The sequence below is a fragment of the Anguilla rostrata genome, chromosome 14 (assembly GCF_018555375.3).
Source record: "Anguilla rostrata isolate EN2019 chromosome 14, ASM1855537v3, whole genome shotgun sequence".
Lineage (NCBI taxonomy): Eukaryota > Metazoa > Chordata > Actinopteri > Anguilliformes > Anguillidae > Anguilla > Anguilla rostrata.
In genome coordinates, this window is record NC_057946.1 from 10,261,391 (window position 1) to 10,284,100 (window position 22,710).

At 40.5% G+C, this 22,710-nt stretch overlaps 1 protein-coding gene across 3 annotated transcripts in view; it reads right to left on the minus strand.

The window, feature by feature from the left end:
- Positions 1–22,710, minus strand: part of fer (fer (fps/fes related) tyrosine kinase) — a 69,427-nt gene that overhangs the window by 10,344 nt on the left and 36,373 nt on the right. For all 3 annotated transcript variants that reach the window (XM_064307807.1, XM_064307809.1, XM_064307808.1), the window contains 4 exons: positions 13,293–13,349; positions 12,805–12,923; positions 11,152–11,246; positions 9,525–9,648 (listed from right to left, as the gene is read on the minus strand). In XM_064307807.1, coding sequence (XP_064163877.1) covers positions 9,525–9,648; positions 11,152–11,246; positions 12,805–12,923; positions 13,293–13,349 — 395 coding nt within the window. The remainder of the gene's footprint in view (positions 1–9,524; positions 9,649–11,151; positions 11,247–12,804; positions 12,924–13,292; positions 13,350–22,710) is intronic.

The window sequence follows — 22,710 nt, forward strand, 5'->3', positions numbered from 1 at the left end:
TATTTTTGTAAGTCAAGCCAAAGCTTTCTTATCTACAGTTTCTAAGCTATACTATTAGAAGCATAATGACTGGCAGGAACTTAAAAAAAAAAATATATATATATATACATATTTTTTTTTCACAATATACATTTTGACACTGTCAAACCCTGATTGCTCGCCAAAGCCATGTTATTATTTCTGCGCAGCACAACACATTGAGAGCACAGTACAGACCGGCTGAGAACGGGAACTGATATTTACAGAGGCATCCTAAAAACATGGCTATTAAAAACAGGCTTTTCAGCGACACAGTCAGTTTTTCTGCTTTGCTGTAGCTTGTGCCAACACAGCATTATTTCTCCGTAAGATGCAATATTTAAACCAAATGTCCCTCCTAAAACCGAGTAAGTGCTTGGATCTCGCGCATCTGGATCCACCAGCGGTAGTGACGCTGACACCATCGGAGGCTGTGTTAGCGTCGCTCTGTATCTCCGCGGTTGGGATTTCAATTTTACACTCCAGTGTATAACTGCCTCCAGGATTAGTGGCGTCTTACAGATTGGCTGAAGCGAGGCCGCTACTCCCATATTTTCCAAGAAGTTAATGCTGGCATTTGTGCTGACTGTCTTCTCCAGGCAGGGGTTGGGTGTATTGGACTGTCACTCACGGAAACTGCGCGATAAGTAAGAGCAATGAAAATGATTAGATCAGAAGAACACAGAAGGCAAACTTCAGTGGCTCTCTTTCCATTCAGATTACCTTTTACCTGGGCAAATTATGTTTACCAGTGTGCACTTAAATCACCCCGCGTTGAGGAGATGCAGCACCGGTGCAATGCTAATTTGAAATCTGACAGGCCCGTAAACAGTGGAATGGAAAGGGCCACCCCTGCTGTTTTTGCTATGCTGGATGGCCCTAAATGAGATAGACGGAAATGCATTTCATGGGTCAGAATGCACACACACACAAACAGGGGGCTGTTGATGCAGAATTACAGAATATAGTAGTGTAGTTCTAAGTCTCATAAGTTGTGTGGTGCATGGGTGTTTTTATGTATACTTCTGTCACACAATTCTCTAGCATAGAGCAAAACAAACAAAGTGCTGGTGATTCGTTTTTTTTTAAAGGGCAGGGTTAATTGCTTTTTCCCATTTTACAACAACACAAACCTGAGTGCAGCTGATAAAGGAAACTCGCCTCTATCTTCCCTCTTTAGCAGCTTGTTTGGGGGTGTATGGGGGGGGCGGGGGGAACTCATTTCATGTTTTCCGCAGCTGAGTGACAAATGCACAAATATTCCCATTTTGCCCCCCCCCCCCTGGTTTAATGAAAATCGTAATGTTACAATTCTGGAACATTGCCATCACATTCATTTTAATTTCACAGGTATTATTTTTGGAAACACTCAAGAAGTAACATATCAAAAAATAAATAAATAAATTTCAGAAATTTAATGGAAATGAGATGTTAGGTGTCCGGAAGAAGAAATGTATTAGGAGTTGGGGAGCATCCTGATGTGCTTCGATTTGGAGGCCATGGCAACTTTTTATTATCTGGATGGGAGCTTTTCCAGTTGAGCCTATAGCAGTATATGGCAAAAATAAATATATCAACGAGTTTTTAAAAGCAAGTCTCTAATCTTGTATTCAGTACGGCTTAATCTTCCTGGCACTGACGTACATAATGGAATATATTTCCACACCAAAGCCTAAAATTGCATTCGCCTCCTTTGACCTTTATTTAAAATATGATTGAAATAGAAGCCTTATCATTCTGCAGAGTCAGGGAGTCCACTTGGAAGAAAAAGGCAGAGCCTTTTCACATTGTGTGATGCGCAAAATTGCATTAAGAGACGGTAGAATATCATTTGTCTTCATTGACCAAATAAAAGCACTAAGAATAATTCAACTGAATCAAGAAGAATACCGGCGCATTTAAGGATTATAAGGAATGGCCACTAGTTAATATCTCCTGGAAGGGCCGATTAACGGTCGCCAAGGCCTATGCATAATAATGAAAGACCTCTTAACCTTTATCTGTGAGAGTACACGGAATCGGACTTGGCATTTTCAGAGGCCCTGGAACACATTCACCTTTTGAAAGTACATATCTTCACAATTAAATCAAACAGTACCCTAATTACATATGCAAACGCACTTCACCTTAAAGAGTAAATCTCAAAAGATAAGCTCACGGTTAATAATATGTCCACAGTACGAACATCTCAAGATGAACTGCAATCCCCGCAAAACAAAATGCGCATCCAGACTGGAGTTGTGTATTTTAGAAGGGCAAACATGATAGAGGACAGAGTCCTGGCAAGATCCCATCTTTCCTGCTTCACTGTTCCAGTGTAGGAAAGTTGGGACAAAAAAAGTTATTTGTATGGCAAAGCAGGGCCGATGTACATATTTTGACAATGCCTTAATAAAATAAGCCATCTGCTCACATAAATTGTTTTAATTAGCAGATTTGTTCTCCAAATAAAGCATGGATAAAGTGGTTTACTACATTCATTGGAATATTTATCCAAAATAAAAACCCTACTGAGAATTATCTCAATCACATTCAATCTCTTCTTAACAACTGTCCAGAGATAAATGCAAGCCTTTCTAAATAATTAAGCTCCTGATATACATGGTTAGAAGCCAAAGTTATTTAATTTACTGCAGCAGGGGGACTTTTAAACGGTTTGCATTTACACACCCAAAACTCAAGATCCCTGGGAAAATCACTTTTAGGAGAATTTTGCTAACTGCCTTTAGATACTCTCCCGACAGCATGCGCGTCAATTCTGAAGAAAATATCGAAATATTAGCCATTTTAAAAATGAGCAGCTACTGGATTATAAATAACTAACGAACGAATCGGCCCCAAAAAATTTCTGCATCTTTACCACACAGAATGTATGAATACACAACTGACCTTACACTAAAAGACCCTGCTCGAGTCTAAATGTCACAGGCCGAATGTAATGGCAGATCCAAAAGGTAGAAACGGTGATTGAAAATCACAAACACTTTCCATACCTTTTCAGCCTCATTATCTCTTGGTCCGTACCTGCCTTGAAACAGCAGTGCTCAGGCAGTTATGGCATGTCCCGCAATTTTAATATACATTTGTAAACTTCTTTGTTGTTCTGCTCAGAGCTATTAATGTTGCAACTGAAGGGCAATGGAGGTTCCTTTCACGAGTTGTTTTATTGTCTGTGATGGGAGCCATATTTCAAGTGTGCGACCCCATTAAACCCACCGGCATTCCTAATTCCACCCTGGACCAGACTCCATTTCTCACAAGGCTCAGGAGTGCGAGAGAAAGAAAGAAAGAAAGAGAGTGAGAGAGAGCGAGAGAGAGAGAGATGGCTTGTAAATGAGGAAAATGAGGAAAAGTGTCTCCTAATCTTACTCTAAAATATTTTGACCTTTCGCATGAATCGTGCTCCTAATTTGTTCAGAGAAGGGAGATATACGAGACCCAAGACCAGAAATGAAAATTGCAAGTCCTGGACACACATTGAGGTGCACCTGGCGCTGATAGGCTGATCTTTCAAATGAGATCTGCCTGCAGAATCCCTTCAGGTGGACCTGGAGTGGGCGCATTCACCCCTCAGCTCACGTAGCTCAGTGCAGGGAGAGTGGCACATCGGGCCAAGGCTCAGATCAAGCCCTCCTGGCTCAGCCAATTGCAGAGCCTCATGATTCACAAAGCATTTGCAAAAACTTTTGAGCAGGAGAGAAGGCTAATTCCAGGGGCCCCGTACATGGAAATGTGGTTCAGAGTGCGCAAAATATGATTATAATAGATTTGACACGACCCACAAGGCTAAAGCAGGCTGGAGATACGTGAGATGAGGTTGCCTCTGGTGGGTGTGCAGGCGACTTTCAAAGAATATGAAATATGGGAAACACACTGCACTTCCTACCTTAAACTCGATACTCCATGCATAATCAATGGCACACAGAGAACTTAAGGTTTTAGTTGGGCATCTGTATGGTTATTAGCCCAGAGAATATGGGTAATCTATGTGGTAGACTGTAGGGTAAATGTATCAAAAATAATGCATGGACAGGCAATCTGTTTAATTCATATTTTGAGGTTAGCAAGGTATCAGTACATACCCTTTTAATTTTGACTGAATTTTTAGACTTGGATACAAGTTTAGAAACTAAGCGGTCATAGTATGATAAACTATGTTAAGCTAAGCCATGTTAAGCAAAGCTATTCCCAGCCATCAAATTTAAGCAATGTTCTGCCACAGATAAATAATTTTGTCTAAATTTTTCTCCTTTTGAGCTTTGATTTTGCCGCCAGTGCATCTTTTTTCATCCACTGGTCCTATACCTCCAGCTACCACTTTTTTTTTTTTTGTCTTGGGCCCGTTTTCTTGTCTTTTTTTAATGAATGCTCAAAATTCACTGACCCGTATAGTCTGTGCATCAGTAGATACAGCGCCCTCAGTAAACATTATGAGGCACTACAGATGATTTAAAGATAAAAACCAGGAGCCCTCGAGTTCAACAGGAAACAGTTTGCACAGAAACAGCTGCGCCACCGTTAAATTGTTGGATTGCCATTTTTTATAGGCTATTGGCAGTCCTCCCTTTAAGTTCCGCTCCTGAAGCCCGACTCCAAATGCGATTCCACTTCTCGACTCGCAATAAATTGCACTGCGGTCTGCAGGTACTCGCAACGGCAATCATCTTAGCTTGCGAGCGCCTGATTCATGACCTTATTCTATGCCGTTAACCCAATGCAGGGTCTCAGCACGCACGCACCGAGTTTCAGGAATAATCAAAACTTGTGTCGGTAGTGAAATATTACCTGTCCTTTGTATTTACTCCTTCAATTTTGTGTGACAGATCCTCTAGCAATTGATATCTGAGTTATGACTGCGTTTTTGTGATCACAATGGTGAACGGCTTTAATATTTGCGGAGGAGAGCTTAGGCTACTCCCAGTTTTACCCTGAATAAAATCAGAGCTGGAGATCTCAGATAAAACCACTGCATGGATGGACCTGTATAAGACCCAGCGCTACATTCCGTCCGCCATGCCAACTCTCCTTCATTGTTATGCACGGTGAAGTGCAGGTGGATGTGATGCACTTTTCATAAGAGGGGTCAGAATTGAGTCTGCAAGCTAAACAAAGTTTTGTGGACGTGAAAAATATGTTGGCAACTTGAAAAGGAGGCACACTGCCAAAAAGCAACAACAAAAAACAATTAAGGTGCATAGCACAACTGAAAAACTACAGCAATGTAACAAAAATAAATCTCACTTGACCCAACCAGGAAACAGCTTTCTAAACTGTATTCCAGCAGCAGTGGGAGGTTAACACAGATGAGACAGTATAGCTTTAAATTAGGGATGGGTGTAGTTAAACATGTATAATTGTGTACATGCAAAAAATCATTATGGATTAAATAAAAATTAAATCTAAATCATTGTAATGCTAGATATATCACTATTCTACATTACTATACACATCTTAAAAAAGCAAAGAAAATGGCAATACTGGAAAACACAAATCAAAATGACATGCAGACGTTGATGGAAAAAAATGCAGAAAACTAGGAAATGTCAGCATGAAATACTCAATGAAATCCCCTTGAGATGGGCAAAAAACCAGGGAGCTAACATGTCTTTCTTTTCACTAGTTTTGACTGATTTAATTCTTATTTCTATTCTATATTGTCTACTGATTTCTCTTCATTTTAGTTCTAGCTGAAGCCCAACCAAATATACTGTATTTCTGTATAGCACTGCAAGAAATCCTGCAGTAAAGAAATTCTAATGGCAAGTGTTACATGATTCAAAAATTTTAATTTTAAAGATAGACCACAAATATGTGGCTCTATCAATTAACTTGTTGTGAATTTTTTTAAAAGGAAGGATTGCTATTACTACTATAATTATTATTATCATTTAATAAACAAATGCAACAGTACTGATGATTATAATGCCAGGGTTATTGCATATCATCTCTATGAGCACACAAATACTAAAATTTGCCCAAATGCCCATCCCTACTTTAAATATTTCTACCACATGCAGATTTAATTAGAGAGAATAAGAATACTTGCTCCTGGTTTCCATTGTTCAACCACACATTAAATCAATACATCATCCTGCAAAAAAATATAACAAAAATGATTTTTAAAAACTTAAGTAGGTAGCATAACTTTCCCTTTCACAAGTTTTACAAGGATTCAACTTGCATTAACAAGAATTCAGCATGAAAAGTCAAAGTAGGACATTTTCACTACGCCACAAATCAGAAAGGCTCTACCCCCACTCTGCGCTAGGAAGACTCTCTCTCTCTCTCTCTCTCTCTCTCTCTCTCCCACACACACACACACACACACACACACACACACACACACACACACACACACACACACACACACACACACAGACACACACACACACACACACACACACACACACACACACACACACACACACACACACACACACACACACACACACACACACACACACACACACACACACAGACACACAGACAGGCCTGACAGCAGTACCAACCTCCCACTGGGAGCATTTCATCTCTTTAAAACGTCAAAATAAGGCGGTTTATTCAACACCTTTTGTCGCCCTTAAGCATAACAGTAAAGAAAATCATGCTGCACAACTGCTTTTGCTCAATAGTTAAACAGAAAATAAAAAACCAAAAACTGGAAATTTCTAGACTGGCCAAGTCATTCGCCTGATCTGAATCCAAATGAACAAGCAGATGCTGAAGATGGCTGCAGTACAGGACTAGCAGAGCACCACCAGAGGAGATCCTCAGCACCTGGTGATGTCTATGGTTCAAGCAGCCATTGCATGCAAAGGATAGGTGAGAAGGTGCTAAACATGACTACTTTCATTTACATAACATTAATATGGCCCAAAAATTATGGTGGCCTGAGATGTGGGGGGGGGCTTGCATTAAAAGTCTTTGTCCCAAAAATGCAGTTCACTGTACAGGCAAAGAATGCTGGAGCCAAATTCTGAAAGACGGACCCACGTTCCCCGAGGATTGTTAACTCACGCCAAATTGAGTGGGAAATCCTGTGATAAGCAGCAGAGATTTACTAGGGCATTTGGGTCCCTTTGAGTTAAAAAATTACACAAGCCCAAATCACAGTGGCAGGCGGTTAGTTGGATTAACAGGTTAACGCTGGATCAGCCATGGCGGTCCACTCTACTGTTTTCCATTCCAACGCCACATAGGCTATGTATAAGACAGCCACTGCTTTACGATCAGCTCATTCCACAGTGCTGCACTCACAACGCATGGCCGGCCTGTTCCATTATATGCATTGCACCCGCACCCCGGGTAATACTTTGCATTGATCACGCTCTGCGCGTAAAAACGCCTACGTCTAAAATTAATGAAATTTTTTCCCCCCCATATCAATTTTGAAAGCCGCAGATCGAACGACTGCACAATCCAGTGCTTTGAATGCACACAGAATGCAGACAGAACAATCTAGTCTCCGTGGTGTATATCTGACTGATGTCTCCACTCACTACAGATTCAATTGTGATCTCGGTATTGGATTACAAACACAGGGGAAAATATATCTGTACGATTATGCAGAAATGGGTCCCTGTTACCAACGAAGGTAGAAATATTTTGGAAAATGTTCTGTGGAAAGCTTTACAGAAAGAAAAAAAAAAGAAAAAAATTTAAATAAAACAAATACCACTATGTCCACATAACCACTATGTCCACATAACATCAAAAAAGATAACCTAAACTACCTGTGAGGATATTACTTCGCGGTCAGCATACAGGTGCATGTACACTTCATAATGTGTGACATAATCACTCATGTTTTCAGTGGTATACAAAAGAAATGACATCTAACGTCTGGGGGCGCTTAGTGGTAAACTGTTAGTGGTAATGAAACATCGTGAAGCGATTATACAAAATGATGTCCTCGATCCACGAACATGTCCGTACAACAAAAAATAACAATGTGAAATGTTACCATTGTTCGCTCTAGCACACTTAAATGTCAGGCATTAACCGTATGCCCATATCCAGGGTGATGTGCACAGCTCACATTCTTTAAGTACCATACATGTATACAGTTGGGTATTTCCTAAAGCAGTTCAGCTTAAGTACTCTACACTAAAGTGTTCAATGGCAATGCCCCCCCTAGGAATCAAACCAGCAACCTCACAGTTGCAAAGCCATTTCCATAGCTTTTTTTCAACATCATAGCCCCAGTAGCCAGGTGCATTTCCTCTCGGGTTTTAAAAAATTCAGAGGATAGACTCATTACACTGACTTTGGGGAAAATAATAAAATGACTTACAGCTGCCATTCTGGGAAGGCAAATGCAAATGCAGACATGATCGTGATCTTGGGTGGGCCTTCAGCCTGAGAGAACGGCCGCTTCAGATGCCAAAGTGACCAGAGAAGCCCTGCCTGGCTCCGTGCAGGGAAATGAAACGGCATTCCCGACGGAAAGAGAGAAACAGCACACCCGCTCCAAACAAACAGAAACCACACACTCTTTCAGCCTCCACATATTAATATTACACCACCTCTGGGCTGTCACGTTTGTTTCAAGCTGTAGGCCGTCACCGGTCTCCTTGAAAAGCAATCACAGCAACACAACACCTCAGAACGTCTTGCAGAATAATGCATTACAGCAATGGGGGGGAGTCTAAGGAATTTAATAATTGATACTCCTTCATTGATTTTTCCCATTATGAAACAGAGGGGGGCCGGTATCAAACAGATCAAAAACAAAACTGTACAACAGCTGGAGACCGTGCTGGTTCTTCTAGTGTTTGCTAGAGAGGCAGTCCAAACACACTGCGCACCGCGACCGTCAAAAAGGGGACGCCAATTTAGACCAGAAGCCTTTGCAAATGCCGCCGTCGCCCTGCGAATAGGTGCGAAAACAATTCTGCAAGGAAACTAATTAGACATCAAAGGGTAGAGCATCACACTCGGCCGGCTAAACCCTGCGCGACCACACACAAAAAGTACACCTCTGAACACGCTTTCAGGGCGCTGTGCCATAAATTGCACTGCAAGCTTGTATTGCTTGCAAAGTTGAAACCAATTTACAAGTATGGCAATGCAATCCTAAGATCCAATTATATTCGTTGATGGTACCATGCACTCTTTGAACGTTTTAACAGCCGACCATGGCCCATTAAAATGACTGTTAATCATTTGTGTAGAAGAAGATAATATAAATGAAAATTAAATGATTAAAATGTTCGTTTGATTGGAACAGACTGAAAACAATGATTTAGTAGCTCTAATTACATTTCCTCAAAGGACAGGCACTTAACTCAACAACTACGACCTGCCCCTGCCATACTGAAAACAGTCATGGGTTGTTATGATGACATAGTTATCCTGGGAAACAAATAAATTTCACTCAATTTGGGTTACAAGCCTAACATCGTTATCAGAGCTAAGAAATCGGGCAAGAGTTTATGGCAGATGTAATGCAGACTGACTACAACACAAAGGCATTCAAACACACAGCTACACACAGATCTACAAACCTGTGGATGCAGTTCTTAAGCTCCAGGTACGCCATGCCTGCCGCAGCATCTAATGCAAATTTAACCAGCTGCTTCGTTTTCAGGTCTTCTTTCTTCTTCCTTAGAAATGACAGGAAGTCCCCTCCTGGTCGGAAGAAGAGAGCATATACACTATGAACCCAGTAGATCTCCAATATCTCCAATATCTTTAAATTAACTTGATAAAAATGTATACATGTAGTGTTTTTTTTTACAGAAACTACAGGCAATAGATACGACAAGATAAGCTGAGGACAAATTAGAGAAATTTCGAAAATATATGTCATACTGTTTCAGCAAACATTACCAGCCTTTTAACAAGAAAAGAACAAAACAATGGCATTTACAAAATGTGCAAATTTTACGATTACACTTGAAACACTAAACAAATACAACCTTGTGAGTGACTCTGATTCAAAAATTGAAATGGAATTGAGTCGTGAGCCTAGTGTCTACAAAACAATAATGCCTGACACACAGCCTTCATACTTGAGGGACCAAACTCATTATGCGGACGAGGTGAGCTAATTTAATTAATCCGATATGCTTGCTTTCTCAAACACTCGTCTGATTGGCTGAGCGAGATGATCATTTACATGTTAAATGAGTCCTGTATTCAGCGGTCTCCCCTTAGTCCGTTCATAAATGGGAGAGTCCCACAATGACACTGTCCTCCTCTGGCTTCCTGCTCCACAAGATGGAGGAGACACAGAGAGACAGACACAGCTGGTGTCTTAGAAGAATGAGCTTACTGGTTTCCATTTTGACAACAGTAAGTGCAAAAAAAATGTACCATCCAAAACTAAATTCAGAACAAATATTAGGCAGAGAAATACAACTGGACTTCAGAAGCAATGTTTGATTCCGGCAGATGGTTCCAGCGTCCTCCGCTTGACATTCACTCTGCTAAATGACTCGCTCATGAAAGCAGCAGACTAAAGACAAACGATGGCTGGGGAAATACAAATTAAATCTACAGCGTGTAGATACCGTGGAGATGTCCTTGCTCCTCTGCTGTTTATTCTGTAAACCGGTTTCAAAAATGTATAATTAGGGTTTCCCCCGCCCGGTCTGATGATGAATTAATTACACACTTATTTGTTTTTGGTGTTCTAAACAAATTTAATGTTTTTGTCTGCACTGGCTGGTCAATGATACAGCACCACACTAAACGTAGCGTGGCTTTTCCACGCGCCACTGCATTACATAAATTATATGCATGCTGAAATGCAAGCTTGACTGTTAAGCACCTTCCCTTTCACATAAAGGTCCGTTACATTTATCTGTGTCTATGCAACAGTACCTCGAGATGTGACAGGGCACATTTCACTACAGCTTTTTCATTTTTTAATAACTGTCAATTCAAAGCTCTGCCTAATAAAACTGATATTGCGAAAAAGCTTACAGTCCCACATGACTGAGATGGGGAAAGAGGACAGTAGGAGATAAAGGAGAGAGAGAGAGAGAGAGGGGGATGGGGGATTGTGGAGAGGGAAAGAGGAGGGAGAAAGAAGAGGGAGAGAGAAGTGGGAAAGAAAAATGGAAGGGGGAGGGGGGAGAGAAGCTAACAAGGATTAGGGAAAGGGATATCATTAAATAATTATTTTACCTGGCACGAGCTCCATCACAATGTATATAGGCTGTCTTTGTGTGCAGACACCTATCAACTTCACAATATTTGGGTGATCATATTGTTTAAGGATCCTGTAAAAAGATATTACATGACACATTAATTCATATTCACACAGGCCTAGTAAACAAATATTTATTACATTTCTAAATAACGCTATGTGTGTGAATTGAGCTTTATAACCCCAATCAATCAAAATAGAAAAACACTGCGACACACTGCCAAGAAATATACAAGCTTAATCTAACATTGATTTGTAAATTTACAAAACTATCATTTTCATTTATAAGGAAAATTAATGGAAAGGTTCCCAACAGAAGATGGACAGTTCCCATAGTGTGGTTATCATTAGAAAAAACAAACCCACATGACCCCCATTTGGAAGACTATTGTTAAAATTTGTTTTCCTAAACATGACTGACTCCACTCCTGTATCTGTAAATAGATTTAATCTTCCGAAGGAACCAGAGAAATTCAACATAATGAAATCCTAGCATTTCAATACAGGAAGTTCACAGGGGTCATTTAATATGCACTTATCAAAGAACAGACACGGAGGCATTTTTGAAAAGGGGCTTAATCTTACATGGAGCAAATTATCAACAGAGCAAAAGACAAAGCCTTTATTTACATAACACAACATCTTTTGGGAATATTTTGGAAGTGGAAGAACTTTATCTAAGCATGTTTTAAGTAGTATTATGGCTTAGAAAAAAACGACTCTGCATTGTCTGCATGCCCTTTTAATAAGTACATACCCTGGAGTTGATTCACAAAGAGTTCTAGCAACACAGAGTCATTCTTTTGACAACATATTCTCTATTCAATTTTTGATGAAGAAATATCATTACCTAGAAGGTTTAGGGTTTTTTTCATTATAAAACTAATTTTAGCACCACAATTCTAACCTGTTCTAAGAGCTCAGTAAACCATGGTTAAAAATCTCTAACTGTAGGTGCTTTAACAGAGAAACCCAACAACATGTTTAGCCAGCTCAACAGTTTGAGTGAAACAATCAACAGAATGTGTCATAAATGCCACAGTTCTTAGTTCTGAATATGTCAGTCTTGTCAATCTATCCCTATTTTTAAACAGTCACGTCATTCTATTTTCAAAAGGTGACAACACAAAGTCATACTGGCAGCTCGGCTCAGCATAAACAGTGCTGCAAATGTAAACGTCAAAACGAGCGCTCCGCTGTGACTCGGTTCTGTGCGTCCTGTTTTCAGTCGCAATGTTTAAATAAAAACAAAAAAAGAGGCTTGGTGCTCTTCATCCCTCGCCCCTCCCGACGAGGAGCCAGAGACAGCAGCTGCTGCGCTGCCGCTGTGGAAAATAAAGTTCACACCTTTCATCGCACCTTGAACGTACGTTGCCGGGGGTTACTACAGCAGAGCGTGGGGAGATATATCTAGAGAGCCTCGAGCCAAACGCATTAAAGTCCTCGCAGCGGCAGCTTTGAGCCGATACAAGTCACCGATGCCCGCGAGCCGAACATGGCCGCCGAGCAGAGCCTGCTAGCGTGCATGTGCAGTTCCTCCCTCTCGTTAGCGCAGTCAGCAGTTTCACGCCGTTTTTATTTAAGGAGTGACGGGAACTGATACGAGGTAATAAATAAAAGTGACAGCCCACCTGGCCTCTGACAGGAACTTGATCTTCAGCTCCTGCGGAAGGTCTTCCTTGCAGGTTTTCACAGCCACTGGAGTTTTGGAGTCTCTAAGAGTTCCTTTGACAACCTCTCCAAAGTTACCCTTGATGCAAACACACGATAAATAAATACGGTGAAGGTGCCTTGCTCCAACGGCAATATCTATACATTTAATAAACATCCCAGTCCAAGTAGAGAAACATAATCTAAGCTACTAAAGATAGCTGTACAGATACAGAAGCGTAAGTATTTATGCTGCTGACCAAGACTACTAAGAAAAATGAAGAACAAAATAAAAGGAATGACATTTGGTTTTCAAAATTTTTAAAACAGAAACAGAGCCTAATGAAACAAGCAAAGGAGCTGTGAAACAACTGTTTTACGCCCAAGGTGCCGACAATTATTTAGCTTACCACTGGCCAGTGCCACGGTCACATGAAATTAAATTCCACATGACCGCAGCAGTACTTACTTTGCCCAGCGGATCTCCAAGTATAACATCCTCATGATTGAGAATCCATTTCTTATCCTGAAAAACAAGAGAGCTAAAATCAGCTTAAGGATATGGAAATGTAAGGATGTGTTTTTTTTTTGTTTAAAAAGAAACCTGAAACACACACATTTTTGGGAGGTGTAAAGAGCAATAGAGTTTATTGACAGGGGCACCTGTGATATGATCATAATTCTGCCCTGAGAAATCTTCGGAAATCTCACAGATTCAGTGGAATATACGTTGGGCCTAGCAGGAGTTTTAAAAAGCTCGATCAGCAGGCTTCCTTAGTGAATACACTGCACTGCTTTACCCAAAAACGGAACGTGCCAGAAGTCTCTGATTTGCAGCCACTTAATTCACAATGTGCACAGGCCAAGACAAAAATATAGACTCAGGTTTTTTTCACACAGCAAAGAGAATTGCACTTCTGAGCCCTTGTGCAAACGAGTACCCAGATTTTTAAATGGCTTAAAAGACTTTGGTTCCTCGGTGCTGGGGAGGCCCAGGAGGTCTGTGGTGGTCACATGCCGGCCTTGGTTAATGAATTTCACCAGCCACTGCTGATCACACACAAAAGCATCGTTTCGTTCGGTGTGACTCAATCAGACCTGAAAATGTGCTCCAATCTGCTGTCAAATGACCGTCCAAGCCTAAGCTAGCCCTGCAGCACTTGCACTTGCACACAGCACGGGTTCACTAGGGACATATGTTCCTCTTCCCTAGTTTTAGGGAGCCCTACAAATACTGAACCGCACAAAACTGTAAAATTCATGTGAAGAATCCATATGAAGAATCCTCCATGAAATCACTGAATAAATGTATTGCAATTTACGTACAATGAACAATTCTAAGCATTTTAGAAAATGCAAAACAGGTTCTACTGTAATTAAATTTACTTTTACATAATTCATCAGAAAACACTTCCCAAACGTTTGTTCCTTGAATTCAGTGCTGGGGGGAGGGGGGGGTAAATAAATGATACTGATGCCAGGGCGGGTGGGACAGGAGCAGGAAGGGCTAACCATGTGTTCTGGGGCGCTGTCCGTTTAGCGCCTCAGGTGTCTCTGCTTCCGGGGAGGTCTGCAGGACCACAGAGTCAGGCCTACTCATAGGCACGGTAGCAGCTGTGACTCAACGCCGGTCCAGGCAGCTGCTGCCCACCGTCTAAAAAGGCCCAGTGCTTGGGCCCGAGGCACCTCCTGCCACATGGTCACTGCAAGAACTTCTCTCCTAATTCTCCAGATCCATCTCTTTGACCACGGTCCCTCTGGTTGCTTTTCCTATTGTGGGGACCTAGTCTTGATTTACTCCTTGAAAAAGGTGATAAGCCAAGCACTTAGTCCTGTGTAAGTCCAGTCTGTTTACAATCTGAGACTGACCACCGCGGCAGTATCTGACCTTATATGAGATTTGCTGCAGTGAACTAAACTGAACTTGCCATCAGTCTGAACTGGCCATCTACCATTATCGGCACTCCAAGACTGAGACTGCTGGGGGAATCAGTGAGCGCCATGAAAAATTAAAATCCAATATTTGCTCATGGACTGGTCAACCCCTACGATCAGTCCTTACACAGCTATTGCATTTGGATCCTGCATTGCTCTATCATGTGGCAATTCCTTAAAGACTAGAGTAATTGTAGAAACACAGAATAGGTGTTTTCAATCACTTGCACTGATTAAGATGGATGAAGTGGCAGGAGGCCTAAGCCATGATGGCCTACTTCAATAGCAATCCTAAACTAATGGCTAAAACAAATATATTTTTATTCAAGTGCTTTAGGAATACTGACGTGAAATGTTGCAAATGTGTTCGAAAAGACAATCCCATTTTACATTCCAGAGAACAGTACCATTGCTGTGGTGCAATAGTCTTCCAATAACAATGCCAAAGAAAGTTCTTGGACATCTAAGTAGTTTTTAAAAAATTGTATTTAACCTTTACTTAACAAGGGATGTTCCTTGAGATTAATAATACCTTTTCAAGGGAGACCAGTATTGCATGGAGTACAACAGTCCTATGCATGTAATCAAGCAATTAGATTATGTAATTTTCATAATCTCGTTCAATTGCAGATAAGTATCATTGAATTAACACTGCACAAAACACAAAGCACATACTTTCCTTAAAACTGCTGCATGTTTCTTTCAGGGTTTTAGAAGGTATCCACTCGTCCAATACAATTCTCCAAGGAGTGATTCCAGACAAGCAATCTAAAGATATCTCCCTGCCTGTTACTCTGAAGAAGCCAGGAAACTATTTATAGGACTGTATAAAATTATTATTTCGAAAGCTTGGGCTGTAAGATTTCCACCTCTAAACCAGAGGGCTCCAGCCATTACTAAATGATGCCACACTTAGAGACATCTCATAAAATGAATGGGTCTACAGCACGAGCGCTCACTCGCAATAATTCACCAAACTGCCTGCTGGGATTTCTCTGACTTATATCTCTGCACTTCCAACTCTTTTCAACACACTAGGCTTTTAAATCAGGCCTTTTGAGCATGCCTGCCACAGCTGGGAATCATTTGGAACATTTCACATTTTAAGCTGGGTTAAAACAAGAAATGTCTGGAAAGAAGCCGTGAGAAAACTTCTGTGCTACAAGCATAGGTGCCGCTTTACCAACATTTAAACCTGGATTTATCCGACTAGCATATCACCGCAGTCAGGTTATCTTCATGTAAAATGAAATACAGATCATTATGCAGTGACATGTACACACAAACACACATACACGTGTGTAACCAAACAAGAAATCACGCAAGGGCGTGCACACACACACAAGCACCCCATCATGTTGTGAATTCTTGCCATTAAAATGGTAAAGAACTTCATACACTCAGCATGTTTACAAGCCTTCATGTTGCTTGGCCTTTCAGAAACAAATTAGCTTAACTGAAAGCAGACCAAGGGCATGCATTTTTTAAAATCAAATTGTGGGTTTGTTTGTGATCAAGAATGCATGCCTGGGGTACACAGGGTTCCATTTCTACGAGCTTCCATCTTCCCACCAACACCCCCGCGTCTGCAATTACCATTTGTCACAACACGTGGTAGCACCAAGGCTAATCCGCGCCATTTTGCTTTCTGGCCTGAATAGTAATACAGTGAAAAAGCCCCAGAGTAATGCTAAATGCAAACACAGAGAGAAGGGGAAACAAACAGAAGCGACTGTTCCCCTTTGGAGCTGATTTTTAATTAAAGAAAAAGAATTCCAACGGAACGCATTTCAACTGCAGCTGAAGGAATGAACGAGAATATCAGGCATACCTTTGAAACTCCTTCTTCAAATGACAACACAAAAAAAGCAATCTCTTGCGTTATCTGGTTCCTAAACATCTGTAATAGGATTATGCATTAATCACGACTCTCATACTCAAACATGTCAATTAGCGATTCAGTAGAGCCAAATGGCAGAAGAGGTCTCTGTTTTTTCAAGTCAATGTGAGAATGTTAAAATCTTTTTTTCTGTCAATAATGACAGAGATTTTTCCTTTCTCCAAGCGCGTAGTCTGCTGTGTGCCACAATACTGTAGATGTGTTCCGCCATGCAATAATTATACATAAAAAAAAAACTGATAAAAACAGAAAGGTGTCCTTTAGGTATGGCAGCCAGGGTTTTTGTACTGGGATGTTCATTTATTGTCCAAACTTAATTCACGTTCAAGCTGGAGTTGACAGACAAACAGTGAGATAGGACATATAAATGCCCTCTCTCACTGTTTTTTCTCCCCAGTCTTGGACAGTGACTGTGTTCTCGCGACAAAAAAAGCAGAATATAAAAAGAACATATTCAAAATCAGGAAACAAGCAATCTTCTTGACATGATGAGTTTGATTCGAGTTGGGAGAAGTGGAAGGCTCGCTGCAGAATGCAGCGATGGTCTGTAATGGTCATAACCTGGACTCACGGTACATTGAGTCGCTTTATAGAACTGGAAATAAGCATCGCATTGAAAACCTCATCTCGTCAGCATTTCCAATATACAAGCTACTGGAGGCAGGAAGGATTCTGAAAGAAGATATTCTATTCCCAAGGTTATTTTCTGTTCACAATAGACCTCTTTAAGGCAAGAATGCATACATGCATATACACGCACATACACAACCAAAACATGTACATATTACAAATGAATGTCTGAAATCCAATGTTTGTTCTGTATTTATAAGACCCTTCAAAATGAGTTACAAAAAAAGTTATTGATGCCGATTCATTTAGAGACAAATCAAACCGACATCTAACCGCATCTTCATGCAGAAATCTAGAACAGAAAGCTATTACTGAAGCAATCAATCAATCCTGTATCTTCCACATTCCAGTGTCTCTGGAACAGACACCGGTCAGGATACACTTCTTTCAGCCGCCGGCAGTTTAAACTCGGCTCTTCCTCGAAATACAAAGACGTCACGTGAGACCTGCACATGCGGTCAGCCCTGCCATAATCTTTCAGCCGTTCTGCCAGAGCTGTCCCTCGCTTCCACATTGATCAGACTCTGCAGGCGAGATCCGGAGTCCTGTCACATTCATAACAGTCACTTTCAGAACAGTCACATTCAGAACAGTCACATTCAGAACATTCATAACAGTCACTTTCAGAACAGTCACTTTCAGAACATTCATAACAGTCACTTTCAGAACAGTCACTTTCAGAACATTCATAACAGTCACTTTCAGAACAGTCACTTTCAGAACATTCATAACAGTCACATTCAGAACAGTCACATTCAGAACATTCATAACAGTCACATTCAGAACAGTCACTTTCATAACATTCATAACAGTCACATTCAGAACATTCATAACAGTCACATTCAGAACAGTCACTTTCATAACAGTCACATTCAGAACATTCATAACAGTCACATTCAGAACAGTCACATTTAGAACATTCATAACAGTCACATTCAGAACATTCATAACAGTCACATTCAGAACAGTCACACATTAATCATGTGTTTCGGACCTCAGCCCGGGGCGAAAGCCACGCTGGCTCTTTGCATTCGTCAGCCGGCTGGCAGACATCGTGCACACCACGGGCCCCCGTCTGAAAGGGGAGCAGAGCTCTAAAGCACGCGGCCCGCCTGGTGGCCTTTCACTGCGGCCAAAAGCAAGCGGCACTGTCACGCTAACCTGTCGCTCGCGGTTCTGGGGGTCCTGCATGCCAGTGAAGAAGGGATTATTAATCCGACATTCGTGCGAAACGTGTTTGGATTTCCAGAACATTACTAACACTGCTGTAACCATAGCAATCTTCAAGTCTACGTTTTCAGTGCTTCCTCTCCTAATTGTACACTGTAAGACAAAAAAAAACTTAAAATGGTCTTAGAAAACCAACTGCCTTGAACCGTTTGAGGATGGAAACCTAATTTGCATTCACTGGTATCCACTGGTCTTTAACAATTACACTTCCTCTTTTTAGGAGTTATAAACACTTTTAAAGTTCAGACTATTACGTTTTACAGTGACAGTTGCATAAGTGTAGGCATTTAGTTTCTGTACTGAATTTCCTTAAGTAATGAGATTTCCAGCATTATCATAAAAATGAACGAAAAAAACAAAGCAATTATAATTCAATTATTCATCGCCATTGTGCTTGAAAATGCATCCTGCTGTTCAATGTATTTCAACAATTAGTAGTGAATTCCACTGGCTACAGAGAATTTTCAAGCACAATCCTTTTCTCCTTAAAGCAAGGACTAAAAGTTACGTTGAGTACACCTGACAGATAAATCCATTTGAGGCACTACTACCAATCGCATGAGACAGGCAAATTATCAATATGGTGGTGATTAATAAAAGACAGCATGCTGTGAATAAAATTGAGAGATACGATAAGACCTGGTCAAAACAGTGATTCAAAATGTATTATAATACAGGATGATGTGGAGAGCTGCAATGCTTTGCTAACAATAAAAAAATAATAACAGAGGAGGAGAGAAGTGGTGCGTAGCCACACTGGAATAGTTTTTAAATTCAGGCCATATCCACACATATCCCTCCCTGCCGGCATAGAGGATGCAGAGTAATTTGAAATGAAATTCAAATAACATGCGTCGGGGTTATTTCAGACGTCAACATGGATCCAGCTCCATTTTCCCCGGTGAAGTGAGGAAGCTTCAAATCCCACACAAAAGGAACTATGGGGACTGACACCACATGCGAGAATTGGCTTTTTCATTTTGAGATTTCAATGCGTTTTAGTTTCAATAGTGCAGCCTGAAGGGGGGGGGGGTGAGCGTAAAAAAAAAAAAAAAAAAAAAATTAATAAATAAAAAACTCTGCCACACACTGTTGAGCCATTCTAATTCATGGCACCTTAAATAAGATATTTATCTTCTCCCCCTTTCCAATCCAGAGAGAGCACTTTCTATCACAGCGGGGCCTTTGAACATTTCAATAGCCCCAGAATTTCTCCTTGGTCGAGGTAATGAAACTGCGGCCACACTCCATTCAGGCTCTGACAAAATGGAGCCGAGCGCAGAAACAGAGTGAAATCTGCCGGAAAATGGCCGTTTTAATTAATTTGCCCCGTAGAATAACACAGAAGCTAAGTTCTGCTGCCAAAGTGAGACTGGGGTAGGCTGATGGGATCCCAGCTGGTGATGGGATTCTGTTCACCAGGTATCAAAGTTACCTGGCACATGCATGTTCAAAACAGACCATTTTGTTCTGCATGCTAACTATACCCAGTTCATTCACAATGCACAAACCAAAGCAAAAAATTATCATTTGGTATCACACGAGACTCAAAAAACATTTTTTTACACAAAAAACCCTCAAATAATAGTAATGGGAATAATCCAGTCAGTTCTAGAAAACATGCTAGAACCTCAGAGATGTGATACTCAGAGATACAGACTGACAGGCCCACAAAAATAAGGTTCAAATAAGTGATTTAATAAAATGATAAAAATAAAATAAAAATGAGAAAGATAAAGCTAAAGATAAAAACTGAGGCCTGTTAAATAAAATGAAATGTTCTAATAACGGAGTCAAATTAAAATGAGCCTAACTAGACTTCGCTTTCAAAGTTATGACCACCCCATTCCCAGAGAGTTAATATCTCTGAGGTTCCACAGAAATTGTGCATCTTAAGCAACGCAGGAGTCCTGGTACAGAAGCCTGCTGAACTACACAAAGGCAAAACGGGCTTTAGAAAGAGTGCGAAACACAGCCCTGAACACAATGAGGATATTTTCAGTGGTGTACTGACCCAAATAACCTACCTACCTATATTCATTAAAAAAAAAGCCATTTGTGTTCCACAGAGATGACCTCTTTCATTTACCAAGTTACTATGTAAAAGGTAAAATGTGCGTTGTAAGGTAAATTCACTTAACAGAAAAACACATTTCCTTCCGTTATGGGTGCTAGAGTAGTAAAAGTACATTGGAAATAACAGAACCACGTCAGCAGTTACGTGTCAGCTTTAAAAATGGCCTTGACTGCAGTGTACAGGGAACAATGGGTACAGTAACACCATCCGAGAGGCTAATCCTTTGCATCATTAAATTGTGAATGGGGAGCCCACTAGCCAAGTGCCCCAGTTTTATCGGGAAGTAGCCAAATGCTCTCCAGAAAACCATTTAAAAGCACTTAGCCTTTTCAGTTTCTTTAGGTCTAATACCGTGCTAATGGCAATAGCCATTAACAAAGCATCGATAATGACATTAACAATTATGAAACAATTATGCAAAATACCATTAAGACAACTGAGGATCCACATTCAAATCTATGATTAAGCCAAGATTTTATAGGGAATTGTGATAAGCTTATCATAAACCAGTGCAATACTATAATACCCAGTAAAAATTATGATTATGCTTAATATTATTATTATTATTATTATAGCACAATGTATAGATACATTATGGGCACTGAGAGAGTTTGTGTGTGTGTGTGTGTATCAGAGAGAGAGAGAGAATGAGAAAGAGAAAGAGAAAGATTAGGTGCTAAAAATGTGACAAATGTAAAAAAGGGAAGTTTGAAACCACAGCTTTTGTCTCAAAGTAATCCATGGATGTACAAAGACGAGAATTCAAAAACTGCAGGACTCAGGTGACCTCTTTCAATTAACTGTTAAAAACGGGTTGCCCCAAAAAAACTTGATAATATAAAAAAAAGACAGCTGCATAATTTATCTGGTGAAAAAGAGGAGGGGGCAGGGGCATGGACACCCCCTCTGACACATGCATACACACACACACACACGCACACACACACATTCACACGTCAGATGGCCACCCACCAGTTCCTGTTCTGTCATATCTCCAGGCTATGCTGGCTGAGCACTCTGAAGCTTCCTATGGTAGAGAATGGCCAAATGGTGAATTACATGTCTGAACACATACATATATGTTGCCACTGTTCGGCCATCTCACAAAACATGTGAAGAATGACTTATTATACCCTGATATCGCGTGAAGAATGACTAATCAATCATATGATATCATACTTAAACTGAAGAAGGCTTGTGTGTTAGATAAAAGTGGCGAAGGTCCATGGCTTTGGGACGACATGGTTCAGAAAGCAAAAAGTCATGTGAATTGTCTGTGCAATTCAAACAAATGTAGATTTGTTGAATTATGCTTTTGCAAAACACATCCACATAAATATAAAGAGAAGAAAAAACCAAGAATGTTGACATCCAGGCAACCTACTGTGTTACAGTTCTGGCTGAGAGATGGTAAAATTGACTGCCAGTTCAAATGTAAATGCAATGACTATTAAAGCAAGTCTTTGTTTTAAAGCAAATTTTTACTTTTCTGAGCACGCAACATTCAAACAAACTTCTCCATTATTCAAACAAAATAATTTTTTTCACAAATTTCCATATTACTCCAAGCTACCCAGCTCTCATAAATGAGTTCATTGCTCTTCCTCTCTCTGGCTTTTTCTCTTAGATGATTCTATTTTTCAGTTCTCGGACGTCAGCTCTCTTCAACAAGAAAATAAAAATAAATAAAAAAGAACCAAGGGAGAGATGAACTAAAAATAGATGAACGAGGGGGTCGATCTGTAATATTTCAGAAATGCTGTGTGTGTTGGCCTCGTGCCATCAGGCAAGATGTGATCAGCTTCAAAACGCATTTGAAACCGGAAGTGAGATTGAGTTTTATCTGAACCCCTAAGCCACATACAGATTTCCTAACAACTGAATGGCTTAAAGGTTGGACAATGACATCATGTTTTCCTGGGTTGTTGATGGCATTTGGCATGTCCTGCGTTGTTAGAGGTAGTATAATGCAAATGCTAATCGAGTGGTGTCCACCAGCTCGGATCCACTTGGGTTGGATATGGCTCAAACGGGGTATAAATGAAAAACACAAAGGCAAACCTACTAGCAGATCTCATACGGATGTTATACACTGAATATGATGTAGCCTCAAAA